Source organism: Haliotis asinina, chromosome 7 (assembly GCF_037392515.1).
Source record: "Haliotis asinina isolate JCU_RB_2024 chromosome 7, JCU_Hal_asi_v2, whole genome shotgun sequence".
In the NCBI taxonomy this organism is placed as follows: domain Eukaryota; kingdom Metazoa; phylum Mollusca; class Gastropoda; order Lepetellida; family Haliotidae; genus Haliotis; species Haliotis asinina.
In genome coordinates, this window is record NC_090286.1 from 6,358,240 (window position 1) to 6,379,307 (window position 21,068).

At 41.6% G+C, this 21,068-nt stretch overlaps 1 protein-coding gene across 3 annotated transcripts in view; it reads left to right on the plus strand.

Moving 5' to 3' along the window:
- The window catches only part of LOC137290235 (dedicator of cytokinesis protein 7-like), a 57,160-nt gene that overhangs the window by 30,639 nt on the left and 5,453 nt on the right, over positions 1-21,068 (plus strand). For 2 of the 3 annotated variants that reach the window (XM_067820988.1, XM_067820989.1), the window contains exons 26-44: positions 534-647; positions 938-1,254; positions 1,699-2,008; positions 3,172-3,348; positions 8,392-8,676; positions 9,955-10,102; positions 11,140-11,242; positions 11,837-11,936; positions 12,488-12,622; positions 13,530-13,682; positions 14,318-14,476; positions 15,082-15,258; positions 15,834-15,950; positions 17,560-17,703; positions 18,102-18,233; positions 18,513-18,647; positions 19,050-19,139; positions 19,789-19,879; positions 20,468-20,613. In XM_067820988.1, coding sequence (XP_067677089.1) covers positions 534-647; positions 938-1,254; positions 1,699-2,008; positions 3,172-3,348; positions 8,392-8,676; positions 9,955-10,102; positions 11,140-11,242; positions 11,837-11,936; positions 12,488-12,622; positions 13,530-13,682; positions 14,318-14,476; positions 15,082-15,258; positions 15,834-15,950; positions 17,560-17,703; positions 18,102-18,233; positions 18,513-18,647; positions 19,050-19,139; positions 19,789-19,879; positions 20,468-20,613 — 3,033 coding nt within the window. The remainder of the gene's footprint in view (positions 1-533; positions 648-937; positions 1,255-1,698; positions 2,009-3,171; positions 3,349-8,391; positions 8,677-9,954; positions 10,103-11,139; positions 11,243-11,836; positions 11,937-12,487; positions 12,623-13,529; positions 13,683-14,317; positions 14,477-15,081; positions 15,259-15,833; positions 15,951-17,559; positions 17,704-18,101; positions 18,234-18,512; positions 18,648-19,049; positions 19,140-19,788; positions 19,880-20,467; positions 20,614-21,068) is intronic. The other variant, XM_067820990.1, reaches the window with a different exon arrangement.

The following is a 21,068-nucleotide window of genomic DNA, read 5'->3' on the forward strand; positions in this document are numbered from 1 at the left end:
TTAATCTGGTAGTAGTCAAAGAATTGTAATTCTTTATGTAGTTTCTCTAAAAGCATTCAGTTCATTGTGCGGAGTTCTCTCCCTTATGCACATCAGGAAACTGTCTTAAGGAATCACAGTAAACTTGCATACTATTATGTAGGTAATGGGAATACTCTAATTGTCTCAAAGGCTGTGTTTGAACAACTCAAGGTCTACAAAATGGAAATATGTATGTTTTGTTATTAATTAAACTTCACTTTGTCCCTCTTATTTTGTTTCCAGTATTGATGTTATATTGTGATGTTGCAGGGATCTGTGTAGGTCTAGATCTGTGTAGGTTAGATTGTTGGCCTTCAGTAACCCATGCTTGTCATAACAGGCGACTAACGGGCTTGATGACTTGGTTGACATGTTATGAGTTCCCAATTTGATGTTCATGCTGTTGATCACAGGATTACCTGGTCCAGACTCAAATATTTACAAACTGAGACCATGAACTTAGGAAATTGCTGAATGCTGAATAAAATGAGGCTTACTCTCTCATGTTGCAGGATCCTCCTTTGATCAAGAGCCTCAACACCAGCTTAGCGTTTTTCCTCCACGACTTGATGTGTCTGATGGACCGAGGCACTATCTTCACATACATCCACACCTACTGTCGCACGGTGAGTACACAGCAAAGCACAATCTGCGGACTAGGGGAATACAGTGTTAGAAGTCCACAGACAAATGGGTCTGTCTCATTACCTTTATGATAAAATCTGAACATGTTGACAGTTCTCATATTTAAAAGTTATCACAGATATTCTCTAGCATCTCAGAAGCTCTTTAACATTAAACATCATTCACTAATCATTTATGGGAATTTGTAAACAGCAGTTTTTCATACACCATGTGTCAAGCATCACATTCTGACTCAGATACATACTAAACATCTACCTGCTTTTCTTTCCAGATTGCAGGCCGCATGTCTCAGTTGTCAGACTCCACCAGCCTCATCCTGCTTCGCCTGGACTTCATCCGCATCATCTGCTCTCACGAACACTACTTCCCCCTCAACCTCCCCTTCGCCACCCCCCTAACCCCTTCAGGTACATCCAGCCCCACCCCTAGCTCCGGGAGCGCCATCTCACACCACTCCTTCGCTTCCAACACATCCACCAGTACTCTGACAGACAAGGGAGTGTTCCTCGAGTTGACACCAGAGTTCAGACAGCAGCACTTCCTCGTGGGTCTCGTGTTGTCTGATCTCTCAGCAGCCTTTGATACATTGTGAGTTGTCCATATTGGTCTCTCAGTTTGAAAACAAACTTTGGTTAATCCCTTTGAACTTGGTACTCTTTTGTATTCTAGAACATAACATGCTCTGGAGAGTGTGAAAAGTGGGAGTCGGATTTAGTTAGAAGCTTTGTCCGTCTGCTCTTCCGATATGATGGAGACAGATTTTCTCAAAAACTGTTTTGACAGAGAAACCAAATTTGGTATGTGTCTTCAGGACATGGATGCTGTGATGGAGTTACAACCATGTTACAATTTTTAATGGAGTTATGGCTTTTAGTAGTCTGTATTACCAATGGGTACAGATTTTCTCAAAAACTATTTGAGATAGGGAAACCCATTATTGTAGATTTTCTTTCCATTTTGGTGTCTTGTGAGAGTAAAAGAACAGATATTACTAGTACTGACAAAATTTTTTAAGGATTGTTTCTATTGCAGCAACCCATCCATCCATCAGAGGGCTGTTAATGTTGTTCGCAACTTGCTGTACAACCATGATCTGGATGTTCGTTACACCAACCCAGAAGTGAAAGGTCGTCTGGCTGCCATGTACCTGCCTCTTGTTGGGATTGTGATGGAGGCACTACCCCAGATGTATGACCCAAATGCTGAAGGTCGGAACAGAGAATCAAGCAACTTTGATGAAGAGGGCGACAAGATCAGCAAGAAACTAGCCCTGGCTATTGCTGGTGCGTCCTTTTGTGCCAGTGGAGAGGCGCCATATGACCCAAATGAGCCATCAGGGAAGGTAAGATCAGTGTAGCTAATGAGCTAATGAGTGTAGCTAATGATCAGCTAGGCAAATGATATGACTGACGTCATTAGGGGAGTGGTTTTGCGTGGCTGCAGACAGTATTTCCATTGTATCACAGTGTAACAGCTCGATGTGGGATAAGAGTGATGCAGTCTGTACAACTACAATTTTGGTGAAATTCACAAGCATGGATAGTGCTAACAGACATAGAATAATGCTTATGGCAAACATGGATTCATGCATCATCATAGGATTCTGGCATATCAAAAGGAGGCAGCTCTACGTTGCAAATTGCAGAACCTTAGACTGGGCGAACCGAGTCCTTGAGTGTCATTATGTTTGGTATTGAAATCATAATATTCATCTTTTCTTGTATGGATAACAACTTCTTTATTGCGTGATAGCGACGTTTCGGTGCAGATTCTTGTACCGTTGTCAAGTATGACAAGTATGTCAAGTATGACAACGGTACAAGAATCTGCACCGAAACGTAGTCATACTTGACAACGGTACAAGAATCTGCACCGAAACGTAGTCATACTTGACAACGGTACAAGAATCTGCACCGAAACGTAGTCATACTTGACAACGGTACAAGAATCTGCACCGAAATGTAGTCATACTTGACAACGGTACAAGAATCTGCACCGAAACGTAGTCATACTTGACAACGGTACAAGAATCTGCACGGAAACGTCGCTATCACGCAATAAAGAAGTTGTTATCCATACAATTTGTCCTATTTGTACACCTCAACTTCTAAAAGGCCACTCAAACAAGTCATCTTTTCTTGCTTTACATATTCCATCCCTTTCAGAAGAAATGGTACTGGCATGAAGAAATGGTACTGGTAATGTTATACCTGGAGAGAACTGTGATATAAACATAAATGCACAATGTATGTTATATTTGAGTCACACAATCTGAGTGAAGTGCAGAGATTCTAGTGAAGATATAAACACAAACCCATATCGTGATGATCTTGTCCATAAATGTAAAGTAGTATAAAGTTTTTTTCCCAAACGCTTGTGGTAAGAGCCTACTTACAGGTGTTAACAGTGTCCCAGTACCATCCAGTACTCAGAACTTTCATGACAGATGTGCCAAGAACAGACTTGGCGATTTGATGTCCCATTGATGGTTTTACCAAATTCCAGATTCGGAAATGTCCTCTGAACATGGAAACCACAAGGAACTTGCTCATCTGTTTCCTGTGGGTGTTGAAGAATGCTGAACACTCCTTGTTGAAGCAATGGTGGGGGGACCTGCCGATGGTGAAGCTGAACAAGCTCCTGGAGGTCGTCTACTTCTGCGTGTCCAACTTCGAGTACAAGGTTCTCAATACCCTAATCCTTTCTGAAGGGCACCTGCTGCCCGTGTTTAACTGCTCATATTCATTACATCGTCCAGATTCTGTAAGTCATGAAATTATTGGCAATGGAATAATATCGTCCTTACTGCCAATAACGACCCATTGAAATGCAGTGAGTTTTCTTATACTAAAAATAATGCATTTTTAACAATTTTACAAAGTAATTCTTCATGTCATGTGATTGAAAATGTTTTTTGTAAGAGGTAATGGACTTATATTTTCGTAGCTCTCTTAGTACTGAGATAGTCATAAGTTAATGTTAAGGTATAGCACTTACAGCTGTCTTTGCACTAAGAGAGCTTCGAAAATCTAGGCCCTGCTTGCGTTAATGTCATGACTTGCAGTATTTGGTGAAATATGGTTGTTGATCTCAGTCATTTTGTTAGTACTAAGAAATGATGCGTTCAGTTTGATCATCAAAACTTTTCATTAGATAGATGTTGATCTTTGTGTGATCAAAGTTTGATTTTAATAAGCTGGCTACAATTCTAAGCATAACATTTACAAAACTGAATTCCTCTTAATCTTAATTTGTTTCTTGATGTGTATAAATTATATCCTCATTGACACTTACCAAAAGTAATCTAATGAGAGTTGTTAATAGCAGTAACCATGGTGACATGTTCAACATTCATCCTATAACTGCATCATCCAGTGTTTCGACTCAAGGCGTGTACTGTGAGCATGTCTACTAATGTAACCTGATCGTGGGCTACTTTTTGCTGTGTTGCAGATAATATCCACAAACAATTAATATCCACCCTTAGCACCAGTAGTTATGGTAGCAGCAAGGCAACTTAGTGATAAGCTGATTCTGTTCCACTTATCTGTCTTAGCACTGGATCTGTTGTGACAGCTAAACTATGAATATCAATAGCATTGGTGCTAAGATGCATTGCAAACTTGCAGGCCTTTTGTAAGCTTCAGCGTGTTGTATTCTTGCTGTGGCTTTATTCCAGCAGTTGAAAAGTATATTGATGATGTCTCAGTAGTGCAACAGAGATACTGTTTACGTGAACCCTGTTAATCTGGACACCCTGCATTCTGGATCAGTTTGGGGAATAATGTCACTGCGTTCACAGTAAAGCTTTACTCAACAGCAAAAGAAACTTAAGTTTCGAAAAATATGAATCTCATAAAAATATGCGTTCATGTTTATATCTTCTGTTTATAAACTTGACCTGAAAGAAAAAAAACCAAAAACAGTTGCATTTTTCTTTTGCTGTTAATATATGTTTCTGACCAGAATTTATTCACATGATGTTCTGCTTAATTAAAATTCTTTAACATGGAGGTATGTATTCTGAAGCATAGAGAACGAGTTGAAGCACTTTGTCTAAGCTTTAGTGCTACTGTGCTTTAGGGTTTAATTTGACTTCAGTAGTTATGGTCAGAATAGAGGTTGAACAGCAGTATCAGTCACGGTTGCATCAGTGTCTGCTTGTTTAAGGCTAGGAAAAACTAGTAATATAGAGTGCAGACAATAGGTACAGCAGAACCAACAGTGCTAAAAATAGTACCTGCTTTTTAAGGACTAGCACTGGCTAGTAACAATCAATAAAGCTATGATTAGTCGAACAGCAGTACCAACAGCGTTAAAAATAGTACCTGCTTTTTAAGGACTAGTATTAACTAGTAATGAAGCGTGAAGTAAAGATTAGTCATGCTGCAGTAGCAGCAGGCATACAGTTACCAGAGATACGAGAAGTATCCCTCCAGTATTATGGATGTCGGCTGTTCCATGTCTGTAGCGCTGTACAGAATCAGGTGTATGAGTTTTGCTTTTCTTGGCTAGAAACTCATTTTGATGCAAACATGATGTCAGTAAGTTGCTTTGTATTTTCTAACAAAACCATTAATGAGCATCATTCATTCGTTCATAGCATTATCTCACCTTGACTGTGATCATGTGACAGGATGCTAGACTATGGCCATTTTGATTTTGCTGCAGAACGAGGTTAGAGTGTAAATCAAGTTGATTTCAGTTCAGTTTTGATGTGTCATGATAAGATAAACTGTTTACTGGTATGTGAGAAGGAGATTTTGTCAAATATGAACATGAATCTTTTATGGCACATTTTTTGTAGAAACTGCAAATTTCAATAGATTTTCAGCGTCATGGGTTTATTATGGTTCAGTTTCCAATTTATGAACTCTTTCCAAGACTTTGGATAGAGCATTGTAGCATAAGTGTAGAATTTGTATTTTCCTTTACAATGTTACAACCGGCATGTCGAGATTTGGGTCATTAGGTCCACATCATCACAGATCATGCTGAGAAACGGCTGTCATGGTGATAGCCTTTCACCTTTTAGATGTTGCCTCCCTTTCCATCACCATGACTGTTGAGTTTGAATGTTTGTTTGACTTGTTTCTAACTAACCTACATAAAGATGACGGTCACTAGTCTGGTATACATTGAAGCATCCTTTACAGTTCGTCACACAGTAAAATTTCAAATATGGTATGAATCACTTTAATAGCGGTATATTGAAATTAAATGTACTTTAAGCATAGTCTGGGTTTGTGAGATTTCTAATTTGTTGACTCAAAGGTCTTAAGTCAATCAAATAACGCAAGACTCTTGTGGGACTAAGAAATGTAGTGCACATTTCAGACTGTCAATTTGTTTGGTTAGGCCTCAGAATTTTGTGCTTTCATTTGGGGATGTATTGCTCTAGTCTTTTATCCTGTGTTATCACCTCATAAGATTCCTCTTAAGGAATCAGGGCTAAAATTGGTCCCCAGCAATATATGGTTGTCTCCTCTTAAGGAATCAGGGCTAAAATTGGTCCCCAGCAATATATGCTTGTCTCATCTTTATGAATCAGGGCTGTAATTGGTCCCCAGCAATATATGCTCATCTCCTCTTGAGGAATCAGGGCTAAGATAAATCCCCAGCTACCTGTGCTTGTCTCCTCTTGAGCAATCGAAGTTACAGTAGGTGCCCAGGAATCCATACTGTAGGTCAGTCTAGGTTTGCAGCAAGCTGTGTTTGTCGCAATACGTCATAAATAAGTGTGAACATTACAAGATTTATGTAGCTGAAATAGAGAGAATAGTTCACCAACCTGTGGAACAGAACATGCGCACGAATTCCGGTAATATTCAGGTAGTTCAACCACCAGACATCCACAAATACTAGATCTGTGCCTAACATTTCCTATTGGTTGAAAACAAATGTTCCAAAATATATGTGTCATTTGCATCTTGTATACCCTTACATTATTTATATGACCCTGTGGAGATGAAGGTGTATTAAATAGCTAGTCTATCTACAATACATGTAGATGACCTAAGCAGCTGATTGACCAGTACTTGAGGTTGTAGGTGTTAGAGGATCCTTGAAGCTTGTGTTCTTAATGCCCATCACAATTATCAGTAGTGCTGTCACGTAGTTGTATGTCAATCCCCTAGCATAATAGCATGGTGTCCTGAAGTTGTATGCCCGGCCTCTCCCCGTACCTGTTGGATGCGTTGGCTGGGATGTCTCCCGTCCCCAGTGTCCTCACTGCTAGGCGTGGGTGTGGTCGGCTGAGTGTGGAGTGGGTCTGTCTTGGTCATCTCTCATCCACCATCACTGCCTGCTGTAACCCTGTGCTCTCTGTAGTAGTAATATTACGGCTTCCTTGCATACTTGTAGATGTAGATGCAGAAGCGATTTGTCTGTAGCCTCAATCACTAGAAGGAAGATGTACAAGCAATGTTCTGGCTCTGGTACACGAGACACTGATTATTCTCACACAGTATCATGTTAAATCATTCTTTTTCTTTTGTTTGATTCTCTATTTGGAAACTTATAAATCTACTAATTGCTGGTCAGTAATTTTGTCTTTTCATACAAATGGGACTGTATCATAGTTTGTTTCACCAATAACAGTTTTGTGCCAAAACCAAAGCATATTTGTACTTTATTGTGTTTTGTATGACTCGTAGTATTAATGTTACCTTGTAAAGCTGAAGAACAACTTAAATTTGCTTTTTGAGTAATGTTTAATTTAGTGTTTCACGCAATTAATTCTCATGGGGTTTTTTCTTTAAGAAAAATATTGTCAGTGGCAAATTATTTTCTGCAGTATTTCCAGATGGAATTTATTATCTGAGGCAGCAGACCTATGCATTCTATTGTTTCTGTATAATCAGCTTTGTCTAATAATTTCTGTCTTCTCATGTACATAATCAACTTCCTATTGGTGAGGGGATCTACCTAAACTTTTTTTGTTTTTATGAAAGCCATTTCTGGAATAAGATACCAAAATTATATTTTTGTTTCTCTTTTTCAGTGCTTAAAAATTGATAGGATTTTCTAATCATTTTTGCAATAAGCTTTTTTAATTGTTGTGTTCTATATGTGCTTTTGTTGAAAAGAACATCTGTTTAACAATTCTTTACTGTTTATGTATGCATTTTGTTATACTAATGTTTGTTTTGCATGCATCTAATGTTACGTGGCTTTGCGGGGACCAGCAAGCCTTTATGCTTTTGTCTCTTGCTGTTATGTGTATGGACACATACCATCTGCTGTGCGTGTCAGCGGTGGTGGTGACAGCGAGGATGGACCTTGACTGGGATGTGTTGTGCATGCCATCGGCTTCAGATAGGGGATGTTCGCATGGGGTGACCGAGAAACACTCACCACCGCTCAGTGTCATACACCCCTGAAATTGCAAATGAAAACAGAATAGCTTTAAAGTCCTGACACACCATGGTTGTAAACAGCCAAGAAAACCCTTTTTGTGAAGCAGCTATGCGATTCTGATATGAAGATGTTTATGATGAGAAAATCCAGATTGGTTGCCATGACGACAAGGATGAGGCAGATGATGGTGACCATCGAGATCACCCTGTGCAGACATCCCTGCGTTTCTGCATGTCTGATGAGATGAGCTAACCCCAGCATGAAACAAGGGTCCTGCTCCCGGCTGTTGATCGCTAATGGAGGAAACGTTCACATTTTCTGTCCTTTATCGCTTGCCTGTGTTCACTGTCCAGTGTTGTATTGTAGGCCAAATGGGCAATCATCAACTATGACCTTCTGACACAATTACGACTATTGCGTCCGAACTTGTCATCGTCGGAAGAAACCTTGGAAGATTGGGGCAGCGGCAGTAACGGTGGTGATAGCCCCCCTCACACTCAGCGGCCTAAAAGCCACACCCTGCCCAAATCTCAATCACTCCACGAGCAGCTTTGGGAGGGAATTCAGAGAAAGTCGCAGGATTTTATTCGGGGCACGGGAACTCTGCTTAATCGCAGCTTTTCCCGAGATGATCCCACAGGGCAGGTACAGGTCCGTAACCATGGCAACAACTTTCACCTACCTCGACCAGTTTACATTTCTTGAAGTAGAAACGTGACAGTTGTGCAGGAAGCAAGGACTTATTTGTAGTTCTCTCAAGAGTTGAAGCTGTAGACTAAGACCTGAAGCTAGATTGTGAAGAATGATGGGTATTTGTCAGCATTTGTAAGCAAGTGTCAACCCCAGGGAGGCTCTAACATACATGAACAGTGGCAAGAACCATTATTTTTGGATTATTTATAATGATTTATCTATTTGAGTACATGATAAACTTATTAACTCGTAAATTCATTTTCATTTTGTAAGCACATCTTATAAACTCCTAAAGGGAGTCGCATCTTGCTCACAAATGTTGCTGATAATGAGAGATTTATACGTTACCAGAAGTTCCAGTTGTGTGATATTTCTTTCTCCTGTTTTTGTTAGTCGTTAGCAGACGTTTCCTTTTTAACCTGTGATTTTCTTTAGAGGAAGTTGATGTATATTTATTTGATTTGTGATTTGTTTAGATTATGTAACTGTTAAATTTGCCACTTTCCAAGTGTTATACTGATTATACTAGTGGAAACTGACATGCATGATGCCAGTATATACCCTACCCATGTATGCCCACGACGGGGCTAACACACTGGGATGCCTAGGAGGGGCCTTATGCCCACTAGTAATAATCGCGAGCACAGGGCATGAGGCATGTCAAGACTGACTCACTCTGTCGGCCAGCTGGCCACGCCCACAGGCACCAGGATGAAGTGAAGAGGGGCAAGTTATGGTATGGTCAGTTAGGGAGTACTGTTCGTTAGTGGAGAATAAGCCTTGATGAGATACTGATCAGGGGGGCCTTTCTTGAAGCAACCTTTACTAAGGTTAATCTTAACTTCCATTCTTTAACATTGCACAAAGGTTACCTTAGTGATTTACGATCCCCTTAGTGCTTTGTGAAAGGAGGCCCAGGTTCTGAGAGATTCCTGTGAAAGCCTGCCAGCAAGTCTTTGATACTTGTGGTTGTGAATGACATAGAAATAAATATATATGGACATGTTTTCATGTATGATTGGATTGATGTTTCATTATGAATTTATTATGAACTTGAAGGGATATGGAGAGTTGGAAAATGACAACTACTTAAGGATGACCCGAGTTTGTTGGTATCAGTTGAATGAGGTTCTGCAGGGAAGATCCAGTTATTCAGGGTATGGGGATAATCGTCCAGTGATGCTGACAAAGAAGCTGTGTCATATGTCTACTTTACGCTCTGTATGCATGTGGCAGGGCAAAAAGATGCTGGCACAGTACTCCCAGCAGACGCTGAAGCGGAGCACTGACATGAAGTCACGTTTGGAGGAAGCCATCTTAGGCACTGGTAATGCTCGCACGGAGATGATGATGCGTCGACGTGGGACTTCTGGCAGTCTCTCTGGTAAGTTGAGACAGTCTGTTGAGTTGTGGAAGTCTGTCTGTTGAGTTGTGGAAGTCTGTTGAGTTGTTGAAGTCTGTCTGGTGAGTTGAGACAGTCTGTTGAGTTGTGGAAGACTGTCTGTTGAGTTGTGGAAGTCTGTTGAGTTGTGGAAGTCTGTCTGGTAAGTTGAGACAGTCTGTTGAGTTGTGGAAGTCTGTCTGGTGAGTTGAGACAGTCTGTTGAGTTGTGGAAGTCTGTCTGGTGACTTGTGGAAGTCTGTTGAGTTGTGGAAGTCTGTCTGGTAAGTTGAGACAGTCTGTTGAGTTGTGGAAGTCTGTCTGGTGAGTTGAGACAGTCTGTTGAGTTGTGGAAGTCTGTCTGGTGACTTGTGGAAGTCTGTTGAGTTGTGGAAGTCTGTCTGGTAAGTTGAGACAGTCTGTTGAGTTGTGGAAGTCTGTCTGGTGAGTTGAGACAGTCTGTTGAGTTGTGGAAGTCTGTCTGGTGACTTGTGGAAGTCTGTTGAGTTGTGGAAGTCTGTCTGGTAAGTTGAGACAGTCTGTTGAGTTGTGGAAGTCTGTCTGGTGAGTTGTTGAAGTCTGGTGAGTTGTGGAAGTCTGTTGAGTTGTGTGAAATCTGGTGAGTTGTGGAAGTCTGGTGAGTTGTTGAAGTCTGTTGAGTTGTGGAAGTCTGTGTGATAAGTTGTGTAAGTCTGTCCGGTGAGTTATGTAAGTCTGTCTGGTGAGTTTTTGAAGTCTGGTGAAGCGAAGTAGTTTGTCTGGTGAATTGGGGCAACTTTTCAGGTGAATCTGGTGAGTTGAATCAGTTTGTTTGGTGAGTTGAGGCAATCCTGATCAGTTGAGGAAGCTGGTAAGTTCAAGATGCTTGTGTAGTGAATCTGGTGAGTTAAGGCAAATCTATGTAGTGTCTTAATGATGTGGCTATTGGACATTGTTCCATCTCACAGAAGCATATCTATGACGGCTAGTACTACCTATAGTTAGTTCTTGACTTGTGATGATTGCAGTGAGGCCTTTCAACTAATGTTTGTTCCCCCACAGGTGACCGGACTCCACCTGTGCTGGCTCCAGAAGGTGGCTCCATGAGGCTCCGGTGGAGGAAGGACCAGGTCCAGTGGCGGCACTCAATGGAGATACAGGACAGGTCAGCTCCATGCACACTTGTCTCCTCATCCTAGCCTGTCTTCAGATTTGCTTCTTGTCATTTCACCCAGAATCTTAAAGTTGATTGTTCCGGAGATTATGTTCTAGCTTGGATCAGTAACTGACCCTCATGCACCATTTATAGAAACCTTAATTTTATCAAGGCACAATGAAATATACAAGGTATTTGACCAGGATTGATATCCTTCATTTATTATATGACGATGCTGGGTAATGCGTGAAACACCTGCCTGCACATTAAGCTTTCTTTATACATTCCTCTTATATAATAAGACGTTGAACGATTTACCAGGTTCTGTAACTCAATATGCCTGTGTAAAAAAATACAAATGATCCTGGTAATTAATCAATTTTGCAAGTTGAGAGTTATCCCCCTTTATCTTGAGTGACAGTGTTTTTTTATTTATTGTAATTGCAAGCTTATCCACTCACAGGATATGTGTCTTGAACCTTCACTCAACTATTGGTCTCACTCAAAATATGCTTTTAGGACTTTTAAGCTGATTAGTAACTTTTATGGCTAGTTTACCCACCTTGCCAGTAATATTTCTCACACTGAACATTGGTGTTACAGCATGAAGCCACGTGACGTTGAGTCTGACGCACATGTGGAGGGGAGCTTGGCTGCAGAGGTCAGCATGATCTCACTGGACACTCTGGAGCTCATTATGCAGGTATGTGGCCGTAACTGTGTCCATATATTGCTGGAGTGGCTCCATGTACTGCTAGAGTGACTGCCTGTGTAGCTCTGGAGTGGCTCCATGTACTACTAGAGTACTGCTGTTGTATAAATGAAATACACTTCAAATCAGTGAACACTGTTCATGTTTTAAAATAATTACATGTAAAAATATTAACCTGTGAGAAATGAAAACTTTGGACAAATTGTTAGTTTTGAAGGACTGATGAAAAAATGTGAAATGTTTGTGAGAATTTGTGTACTTGAAAATAATGAAATATTTTTGAAATGTGAACTTTCTTGTGAATTTTCTGTAATGCTTTTATTTTTTAGCTTTTGGAAACAGCTTATGCAGTTTCAAGAAAAGATAGATTCATCAAAATTTATGAAACTTCTGAAACTTGTTGATTGAACATGATGGTCTCACAGAAAGTTATTTCATTATTTTGTGTGTGGTTCACGAGCCTTTCTTGTCCAAGTTGTCATCAGCATTCTCTCCCTACTCCCATGACATCATGACATTATTGAGTGTTCTGCTGTCCCCAGATTGCACAGACTTCTGACGAGATGCAGCCCCTCCTAAGCAGCGGTCTGCGTGTCCTTCTGCACATGCTCGGACTCAACCAGAGCATGCTGGTGCTGCAGAACCTCTTCTCCACACAGAGGGCACTTGTCACCAAGGTAATGCCACATCCACAGAGGGATATGAGTTAGGCTCAGAGATGAAGGATGTTTGCTTCGACAGTGTTAAGTTGGATCACCAATGCGCAGTGTCAAATGCGGTAGACTTAGAAGGATGATGTCACATGAGGCATTCCAGGGACGCTTCTGGGCCAGGGCATTGCTTGATCTAGCTGACATTACGTTGGCAAATTGAAGTATCATTGCCAGATTTGAAGTTGTGTTGGCACACATTAATGACCTAGTGCAAGATATTTATTTAAACAATTGTAATAGTGTGTTCAACATTTTATTTATTACTATTACTTATTTATATACTGTAAACTGTATCTTGAAAAATTGAAAACAATGACCAGCACTACATGTCATAATATTCAGAAATATCCATAGTCAAAGTAAAACATTCTGATTGCTTTCTTGGAATTCACAAGTGAGTATAATCATGTGACTGCCTATTCCCGGAGTGCTCAAAACATGATGTCACAAACATTTTAATAGTCCTAAACCATGATGGCGCTCGTTCAGATAACTGCTGGCCCACTTCCTGTAATCATTGGGTGAGTTGGCCCAGTTTTGTGAAAAGCTGAATGCATCCCTTTCATTCATTTTTATCTTGTAGGGCATCAGAAAATTGTTTCATGTTCATAATAGCTGTTCCATCAGTGCTATTGCCTGTCCTTTGCTCGCGATTACATAAACAACTACATTGGGCAGTAAAATTCAAAACTATATTTACCAGAAAAAGAATTATGTTGAAGCCAGTCATACACTCAGTTTTGATTTTTGATTTCCCACATTTCAGAAAGGAAAAGTGTGCAAATCTGTTTTTATCTGTGTGACTTGAGACCATGTACATAATACTCTGTTCATGACATGCCTAACTTTGTGCATATTGCTTTGTGGACAGTTCCTGGACTTGCTGTTTGAGGAGGAGACAGAGCAGTGTGCTGATTTGTGTCTGCGTCTGCTGCGGCACTGCAGCTCCTGCATCAGCAACACCCGCTCTCAGGCCTCTGCATCCCTGTACCTCCTGATGAGGCACAACTTCGAACTGGGAAATGTAAGAATGGCAGACGAGCTGCAAGGCATCACTCACAACAGCCTTTGGCTTTCCTCTGAAATATACAGAACAGCAAAAGAAGAACAAGTTTTGCAAAAAATGAAATTTTTTTAACATATGCATCCATGTTTATGTCTTCTTGACAAGTTTGACACAACAAACAAGAGTTGCGTTTCATTTGCTGTTCAGTATATTACTGTAATGCTTCCATGAACTCTATCATAAATAAAGAGAAAAGTTAATAAATTGTTTGAAGGTATGCAGTGGGAATATTCCTTTTGTTAATATCAGTATAATTGTAGGTCATTCTTTTCTACCTTTGTGTCTTTATGTTTGTGACCCGTGAAGGTCCCGGGGTAGAATAGGCCTTCAGCAACCCATGCTTGCCATAAAAGGTGACTATGCTTGTCGTAAGAGGCGACTAACGGGATCGGGTGGTCAGACTAGCTGACTTGGTTGACACATGTCATCGGTTCCCCATTGCGCAGATCGATGCTCATGTTGTTGATCACTGGATTGTCTGGTCCAGACTCGATTATTTACAGACCGTTGCCATATAGCTGGAATATTGCTAAGTGCGACGTAAAACTAAACTCACTCACTCACTTTATGTTTGTCCATTTTCTGGCTGCCAGAACTTTGCTCGGGTGAAGATGCAGGTGACAATGTCTCTGTCATCACTTGTGGGACAGAATCAGAACTTCAATGAGGAGTACCTCCGCAAATCCCTCAAGACCATACTGACATATGCAGAGTTCGACCATGAGCTACAGGAAACCTCCTTCCCAGAGCAGGTGAGTGAAACACACAGATGCGGAGTGGCCAAGACGAGGTGTGAAGGAAAAGATCCTTCTTACAATACTAATGTGAGGACTGGGTATGTGTATCACTAGTGGTCTTATGTCTGAAGCTCAAGTCACAAATCAGTTGACGTTAAACAGCGTTGACTGTGGACAGTCCTTGGACGGGTGACCATGTTTGGCAGCTTGACTCCTGAGTGTCATTAGGACTTCAGTCCTGCTCCACAATGAGGCACACATGATACATGTGGCCTCCTCATAGGCAAGGGAGTGTGTTCCAAATTGCCACTGTTCACAGAGTAGAAAATGGGTACCCAGTAGGATGAGTCACACGACTGTGAACCTTCTAATACCTCGCTGGCACCTTGGGTAGTAAAGTGTTGGTACCTTGATCATGCACAAGTGTGTGGAAATGGATGCTTTATATACAGCCATTATTGAAGTGAAGACAAGTGTTCAGTAGTGAACGAGAACATCCCACTGTCTTGGTTTTAGCTTGTGAATTCTCATTTAGAGATAAAAAGTTTAGCAGATAAAGAATATCCACTGTTTTTCATGTGCTTGATGCCAGTGTTGTTTATGCTGCATGGATGTTCCAGGTGCGAGACCTCGTGTTCAACCTTCACATGATCCTGTCTGACACTGTCAAGATGAAGGAGTACCAGAATGACCCCGAGATGCTGCTGGACCTCATGTACCGCATTGCCAAGGGCTACCAGACCTCCCCAGACCTCCGACTCACCTGGCTTCAGAATATGGCCCAGAAACACAGCGAGGTAAGGGAGAGGCCTTCGGCCATGTTGCAAAATGACATTTCTTGTGATATGCTTATTTCTGGTGTTACCCACCACCATCCTGCAGAATTACATCTAAAAGCGGCATAAAACTATGGTCACTCATTGCTTGTGAATAGTCCATTTCTGGCGTCCCCAGCCGCCATACTGCAGAATTGCATCTAAAAGCGGCATAAAATTATGGTTTGTCATTGCTTGTGATTTAATGGCATTTGAATGGTTAACCAAGGAATTTCTTTTTGTTTCTGTTTCTTAAACCCAAACCAATTAAGCCATGGAGCTGAGAGGTTTGCCAAGTGGTGAAAGCATTTGCTAGTCACGCTGAAGGCCCCAATTTGATTCCTACAAGGGTATGAAGCCTATTCTTGTGCCCCCACCATGATATTGCTAGGATAATGCTGAAAGCAGTGTCAATGTATGAAGCCTATTCTTGTGCCCCCGCCCTGTTTTTTGCTGAAAGCAGTGTCAAAGTATACTTACTCTCTCTCTCTCTCTCTCTCTCTCTCTCACTCTCTCACTCACTCACAAAACGTATGATGTTTCCTCTGTGTTGCTAGCGGAGCAACCATGCCGAGGCAGCCCAGTGTCTGGTGCATGCAGCAGGACTAGTGGCGGAGTACCTGAATATGCTAGAGGATAAACCCTACCTTCCAGTTGGCTGTGTGGCCTTCCAGGTAAGTAAAGTGGCCATCACTTTGGCCATATTTCACAAAGCTATCTTAGCTCAGTGACTGTCATACTGTTACACTATAGGAGGTACGACAGTAGTAGTGCTATGATAGCTTTATGAACAGGGCCCTGTATAGGCGGTACGACAGTAGTAGGGCTATGATAGCTTTATGAACAGGGCCCTGTATAGGCGGTACGACAGTAGTAGGGCTATGATAGGGCTATGATAGCTTTATGAACAGGGCCCTGTATAGGCAGTACGACAGTAGTAGGGCTGTGATAGCTTTATGAACAGGGCCCTGTATAGGCGGTACGACAGTAGTAGGGCTATGATAGCTTTATGAACAGGGCCCTGTATAGGCGGTACGACAGTAGTAGGGCTATGATAGCTTTATGAACAGGCCCTGTATAGGCGGTACGACAGTAGTAGGGCTATGATAGCTTTATGAACAGGGCCCTGTATAGGCGGTACGACAGTAGTAGGGCTATGATAGCTTTATGAACAGGGCCCTGTATAGGCGGTACGACAGTAGTAGGGCTATGATAGCTTTATGAACAGGGCCCTGTATAGGCGGTACGACAGTAGTAGGGCTATGATAGCTTTATGAACAGGGCCCTGTATAGGCGGTACGACAGTAGTAGGGCTATGATAGCTTTATGAACAGGCCCTGTATAGGCGGTACGACAGTAGTAGGGCTATGATAGCTTTATGAACAGGGCCCTGTATAGGCGGTACGACAGTAGTAGGGCTATGATAGCTTTATGAACAGGCCCTGTATAGGCGGTACGACAGTAGTAGGGCTATGATAGGGCTATGATAGCTTTATGAACAGGGCCCTGTATAGGCGGTACGACAGTAGTAGGGCTATGATAGCTTTATGAACAGGGCCCTGTATAGGCGGTACGACAGTAGTAGGGCTATGATAGCTTTATGAACAGGCCCTGTATAGGCGGTACGACAGTAGTAGGGCTATGATAGCTTTATGAACAGGGCCCTGTATAGGCGGTACGACAGTAGTAGGGCTATGATAGCTTTGTGAACAGGGCCCTGTATAGGAGGTACGACAGTAGTAGGGCAATGATAACTTTATGAACAGGGCCCTGTATAGGAGGTACGACAGTAGTAGGCCCTGTATAGGCGGTATGACAGTAGTAGGGCTATGATAGCTTTATGAACAGGGCCCTGTATAGGAGGTACGACAGTAGTAGGGCTATGATAGCTTTATGAACAGGGCCCTGTATAGGCGGTACTACAGTAGTAGGGCTATGATAGCTTTATGAACAGCTGTATAGGTGGCACAACAGTCATAGTGCTACGATAGTGTTGTGAACAGGGTCCTGGTGTCTGGGTATTGTATGTGTATTTGGTTGAGTATAAGACATTTTACAGTTGGAAATTGGTATGTATGATTATTATTATGGGCTACAAGTTTTTTCTCTCATTGGATATATACTCAGAGAAATGGATAAAGGAACACACGAAGGAGCAAATGTTCCTGTACTCTTTTCCAGGTTTCTTGTCATGCTTTATATTCTAAAGGTAGTGTTAATATTGAGGAGGATTTTTTTAAAAGGATGTCTTCTGATGATATTGTCTTGTTGACGATGTTGTAGAAAATTACCTGGAATGTGCTAGAGGAGAGTGCCATCTCGGATGATGTGGTGTCGCCAGACGAGGAGGGCATCTGTTCTGGGAAGTACTTCACAGAGAATGGCCTTGTGGGCCTGCTGGAGCAGACTGCTAGCTCCTTCACGATGGTGAGTCAAGAGGTGAAACCTCTCTGTGTGCTTGAATGATGATGAGTCACTTGTTATAATTGTAGTTCTGTGTGAATGATGGTGCCTGTACGTGTCACTGCTTGAATTTTGAAATGTTCAGAAGAAAAGTGAAGATTATTTTTTAAAGTAGTTTGTACATGCTTATAAGGTCAATTGTCATTATGATGTCTAGGGGTGGTAGGAAGGACTTATGGTTAAAGTATCCACTTGTCATGCTGAACACCTAGGTTTAATTTACCATGTAGGGACAATGTGTGAAGCCCATTTCTGGTGTCCCATGGTATAATATTTCTGGAATACATGTTGCTAAAAGCGGTGCAGAACCAAACTAACTCACACACTCATTATGATGTCTACACTAATGTATGTATTGTCAGGCTGGTATGTACGAGGCTGTGAACGAGGTGTACAAGATCCTGCTGCCTATCCACGAAGCAAGTCGTGACTACAAGAAGTTGGCCCACATCCACCAGAAGCTGCAGGAGTCCTTCAACAATGTCATCAGAATGGTGAGCCTCACTATTTTGGAGGCAGGCACTACCACTTTGTCGCTTCTTAAATAGGGTCCAATACCTTTGACATTACTTCATGGAGGCTGAAGAGTGGGAGTTGTCAGGCTTGTTTCAAGTCAACTGAATGTGATGATTTGTTCTCCATTGTTGTAGACATACTGTATATAGTTCTTGTTGTTGATAAGAAATTCATATACTCAGTCACTTAGCTAGTGACATGTTCGCTAGGTATTAAAAAATGTGAACTATAAGTACACATAAGTTGCTCTGTTTCAGGAAGGAAAGCGGATATTTGGGACGTATTTCCGTGTAGGGTTCTATGGCTCATTGTTTGGAGACTTGGATGGGGAGGAGTTTATCTACAAAGAACCTGCAATCACAAAGCTCCCAGAAATATCTCACAGACTTGAGGTATGTCACCCTTAGTGTGTGTCACCTGTAGTCAGTGTGTGTCACCCAGAGTCACTGTATCACCTGTAGTCACTATGTGTCACCTGTAGTCACTGTGTATCGCCTGTAGTCACTGTGTGTCACCTGTAGTCACTGTGTGTCACCTAGAGTCACTGTGTATCACCTGTAGTCACTGTGTATCACATAGAGTCTCTGTGTGTCACCTGTAGTCACTGTGTGTCACCTAGAGTCACTGTAGGTCACCTGTAGTCACTGTGTGTCACCTAGAGTCACTGTACGTCACCTGTAGCCATTGTATGTCACTTTTACTCACTGTGTGTCGCCAGGAGTACCTCTCTGTCAAATGTAGTTGTTGTGGTTTGTTGGATACCGACACTGTTATTTCCTGTTGTTCTGCTGCAGAGCTTCTATGGTGACCGGTTTGGCTATGACGTTGTGACAACTGTGAAGGATTCCAACACTGTGGAAAAGGAAAAACTGGATCCTGCTAAGGTAAAAGAGAGACTACTCCATATATTTATGTTATTGCATCTGAAGTAATGTATATAAGTCTTTCTTCCAACATTGAAAAATGACTGACGCCACTCAATACTGCCCCGATTCTGCTGTAGTTTTGTCATGAAAAGACCATATACATGTCAAGATTAAACTTTGATACTCTCAGTATTCCGAACATATTATCATGATATCAGTGTGTAATTTGGATATTGTTAAGATTGACCTGAAGTATTGTCACGATATACCTTAAGTATTGTCAGGATATACCTGAAGTTTTGTAGATATGTCAGAAGTATTGTAAAGGTACACATGATGTATTATCAGGATATAAGTGAAGTATTGTCAGGATGTTCCTGAGGTATTGTCAAGATATTATTGAAGAATTGTCAGGATATACAAAAAGTATTGTCAGGATATACATGAAGTATTGCCAGGATATATGTGAAATATTTACAGGATATATGTGAAGTACTATCACGACATACATGAAGTATGACCAAGACATGCGTGAAGTATTGTCATTATATCCTTGAAATATTGTCAGGATATGTGTGAAGTATTGTCAGGATATACAGAAAGTATTTTCATATATTGCTGAACTGTTCAATCCCACAATGTGGTGTTGTGCTGCTGTTTGTTGCAGGCCTACATACAGATCACCTATGTTGAGCCGTACTTCGACATGTACGAGTTCAGAGACAGGATCACCTACTTTGACAAAAACTACAACATCAGTGAGTTGTTACTTACCTGGTTGTGAGTTGTTACTTTCATGGTTACATGGTTGTAACATGGTGTTCTGGTCAGAATGCTAACTTTCATGCCCAAGATTTTTATTTGTTTTAACAAACAGGGAAATATGCGAAACTCTAAGCTTGGAGCAGTGCTCAGACTGGCTTCAGGACTGACTACTTGAGACTTTCATGAGTGACTTTCATTAGTAACATGGCTGCCTTCACTAGTCATGATGTGAGGCTGTCATCATGACTATCACAGTGATGACAATTGTCCTTGGATTTAACCATGCTGGGGTCATTCTTGTGAATGTTCTAAACCTGCAACCCCAAAGACCTCCAACTCATTTTCATTCGTTCCCATTCTCATGTCTACTTAACATATATTGGTTCATGGGGCGGTAGGGTAGCCTAGTGGTTAAATGTTCTCTCATCATGCCAAAGACCTGTGTTCAATTCCCCACATGGGCACACTGTTTGAATCCCATTTCTGTTGTCCCCCACCGTGACATTGGTGGAATATTGCTGAAAGCTTCGTACAACTAAACTCACTCACATCCTCACTATGCCTCTACTATATGTTGTCAGAACGGTTCATGTACGCCACCCCCTTCACATTGGACGGTCGCGCCCACGGTGAACTTCATGAGCAGTACAAGCGGAAGACCATCCTCACAACCACCCACACATTCCCCTATGTCAAGACACGCATGACAGTCATAGAACGGCAACAGGTAGGAGATATTGATATTGTACAATCATATAATAGGGATGTCATCACTGGTTAATACTGACCCATGAAGGTCCTCGGGTAGAATAGGCCTTCAGCAACCCATGCTTGCCACAAAAGGGGACTATGCTTGTCGTATGAGGCGACTAACATGTTCGGGTGATCAGACTCGCTGACTTGGTTGACACAGGTCATCGGTTCCCATGTTCCACATGTTGTTGATCACTGAATTGTCTGGTCCAGACTCGAATATTTATAGACCGCCGCCATATAGCTTGAATATTGCTGAGTGCGGCATAAAGCTAAACTCACTCACTCACTCACTCTGATTAATACTCTACTCCTCCCTTATCTGACACCCTTATCTTCAGTTACCCAAGCTTGTCATAAGAGGCAAGGTAATACTCTCTCAACACTCTTCTATCTCTCATAATACTGTTTCCATGCTTTGAGGTCACT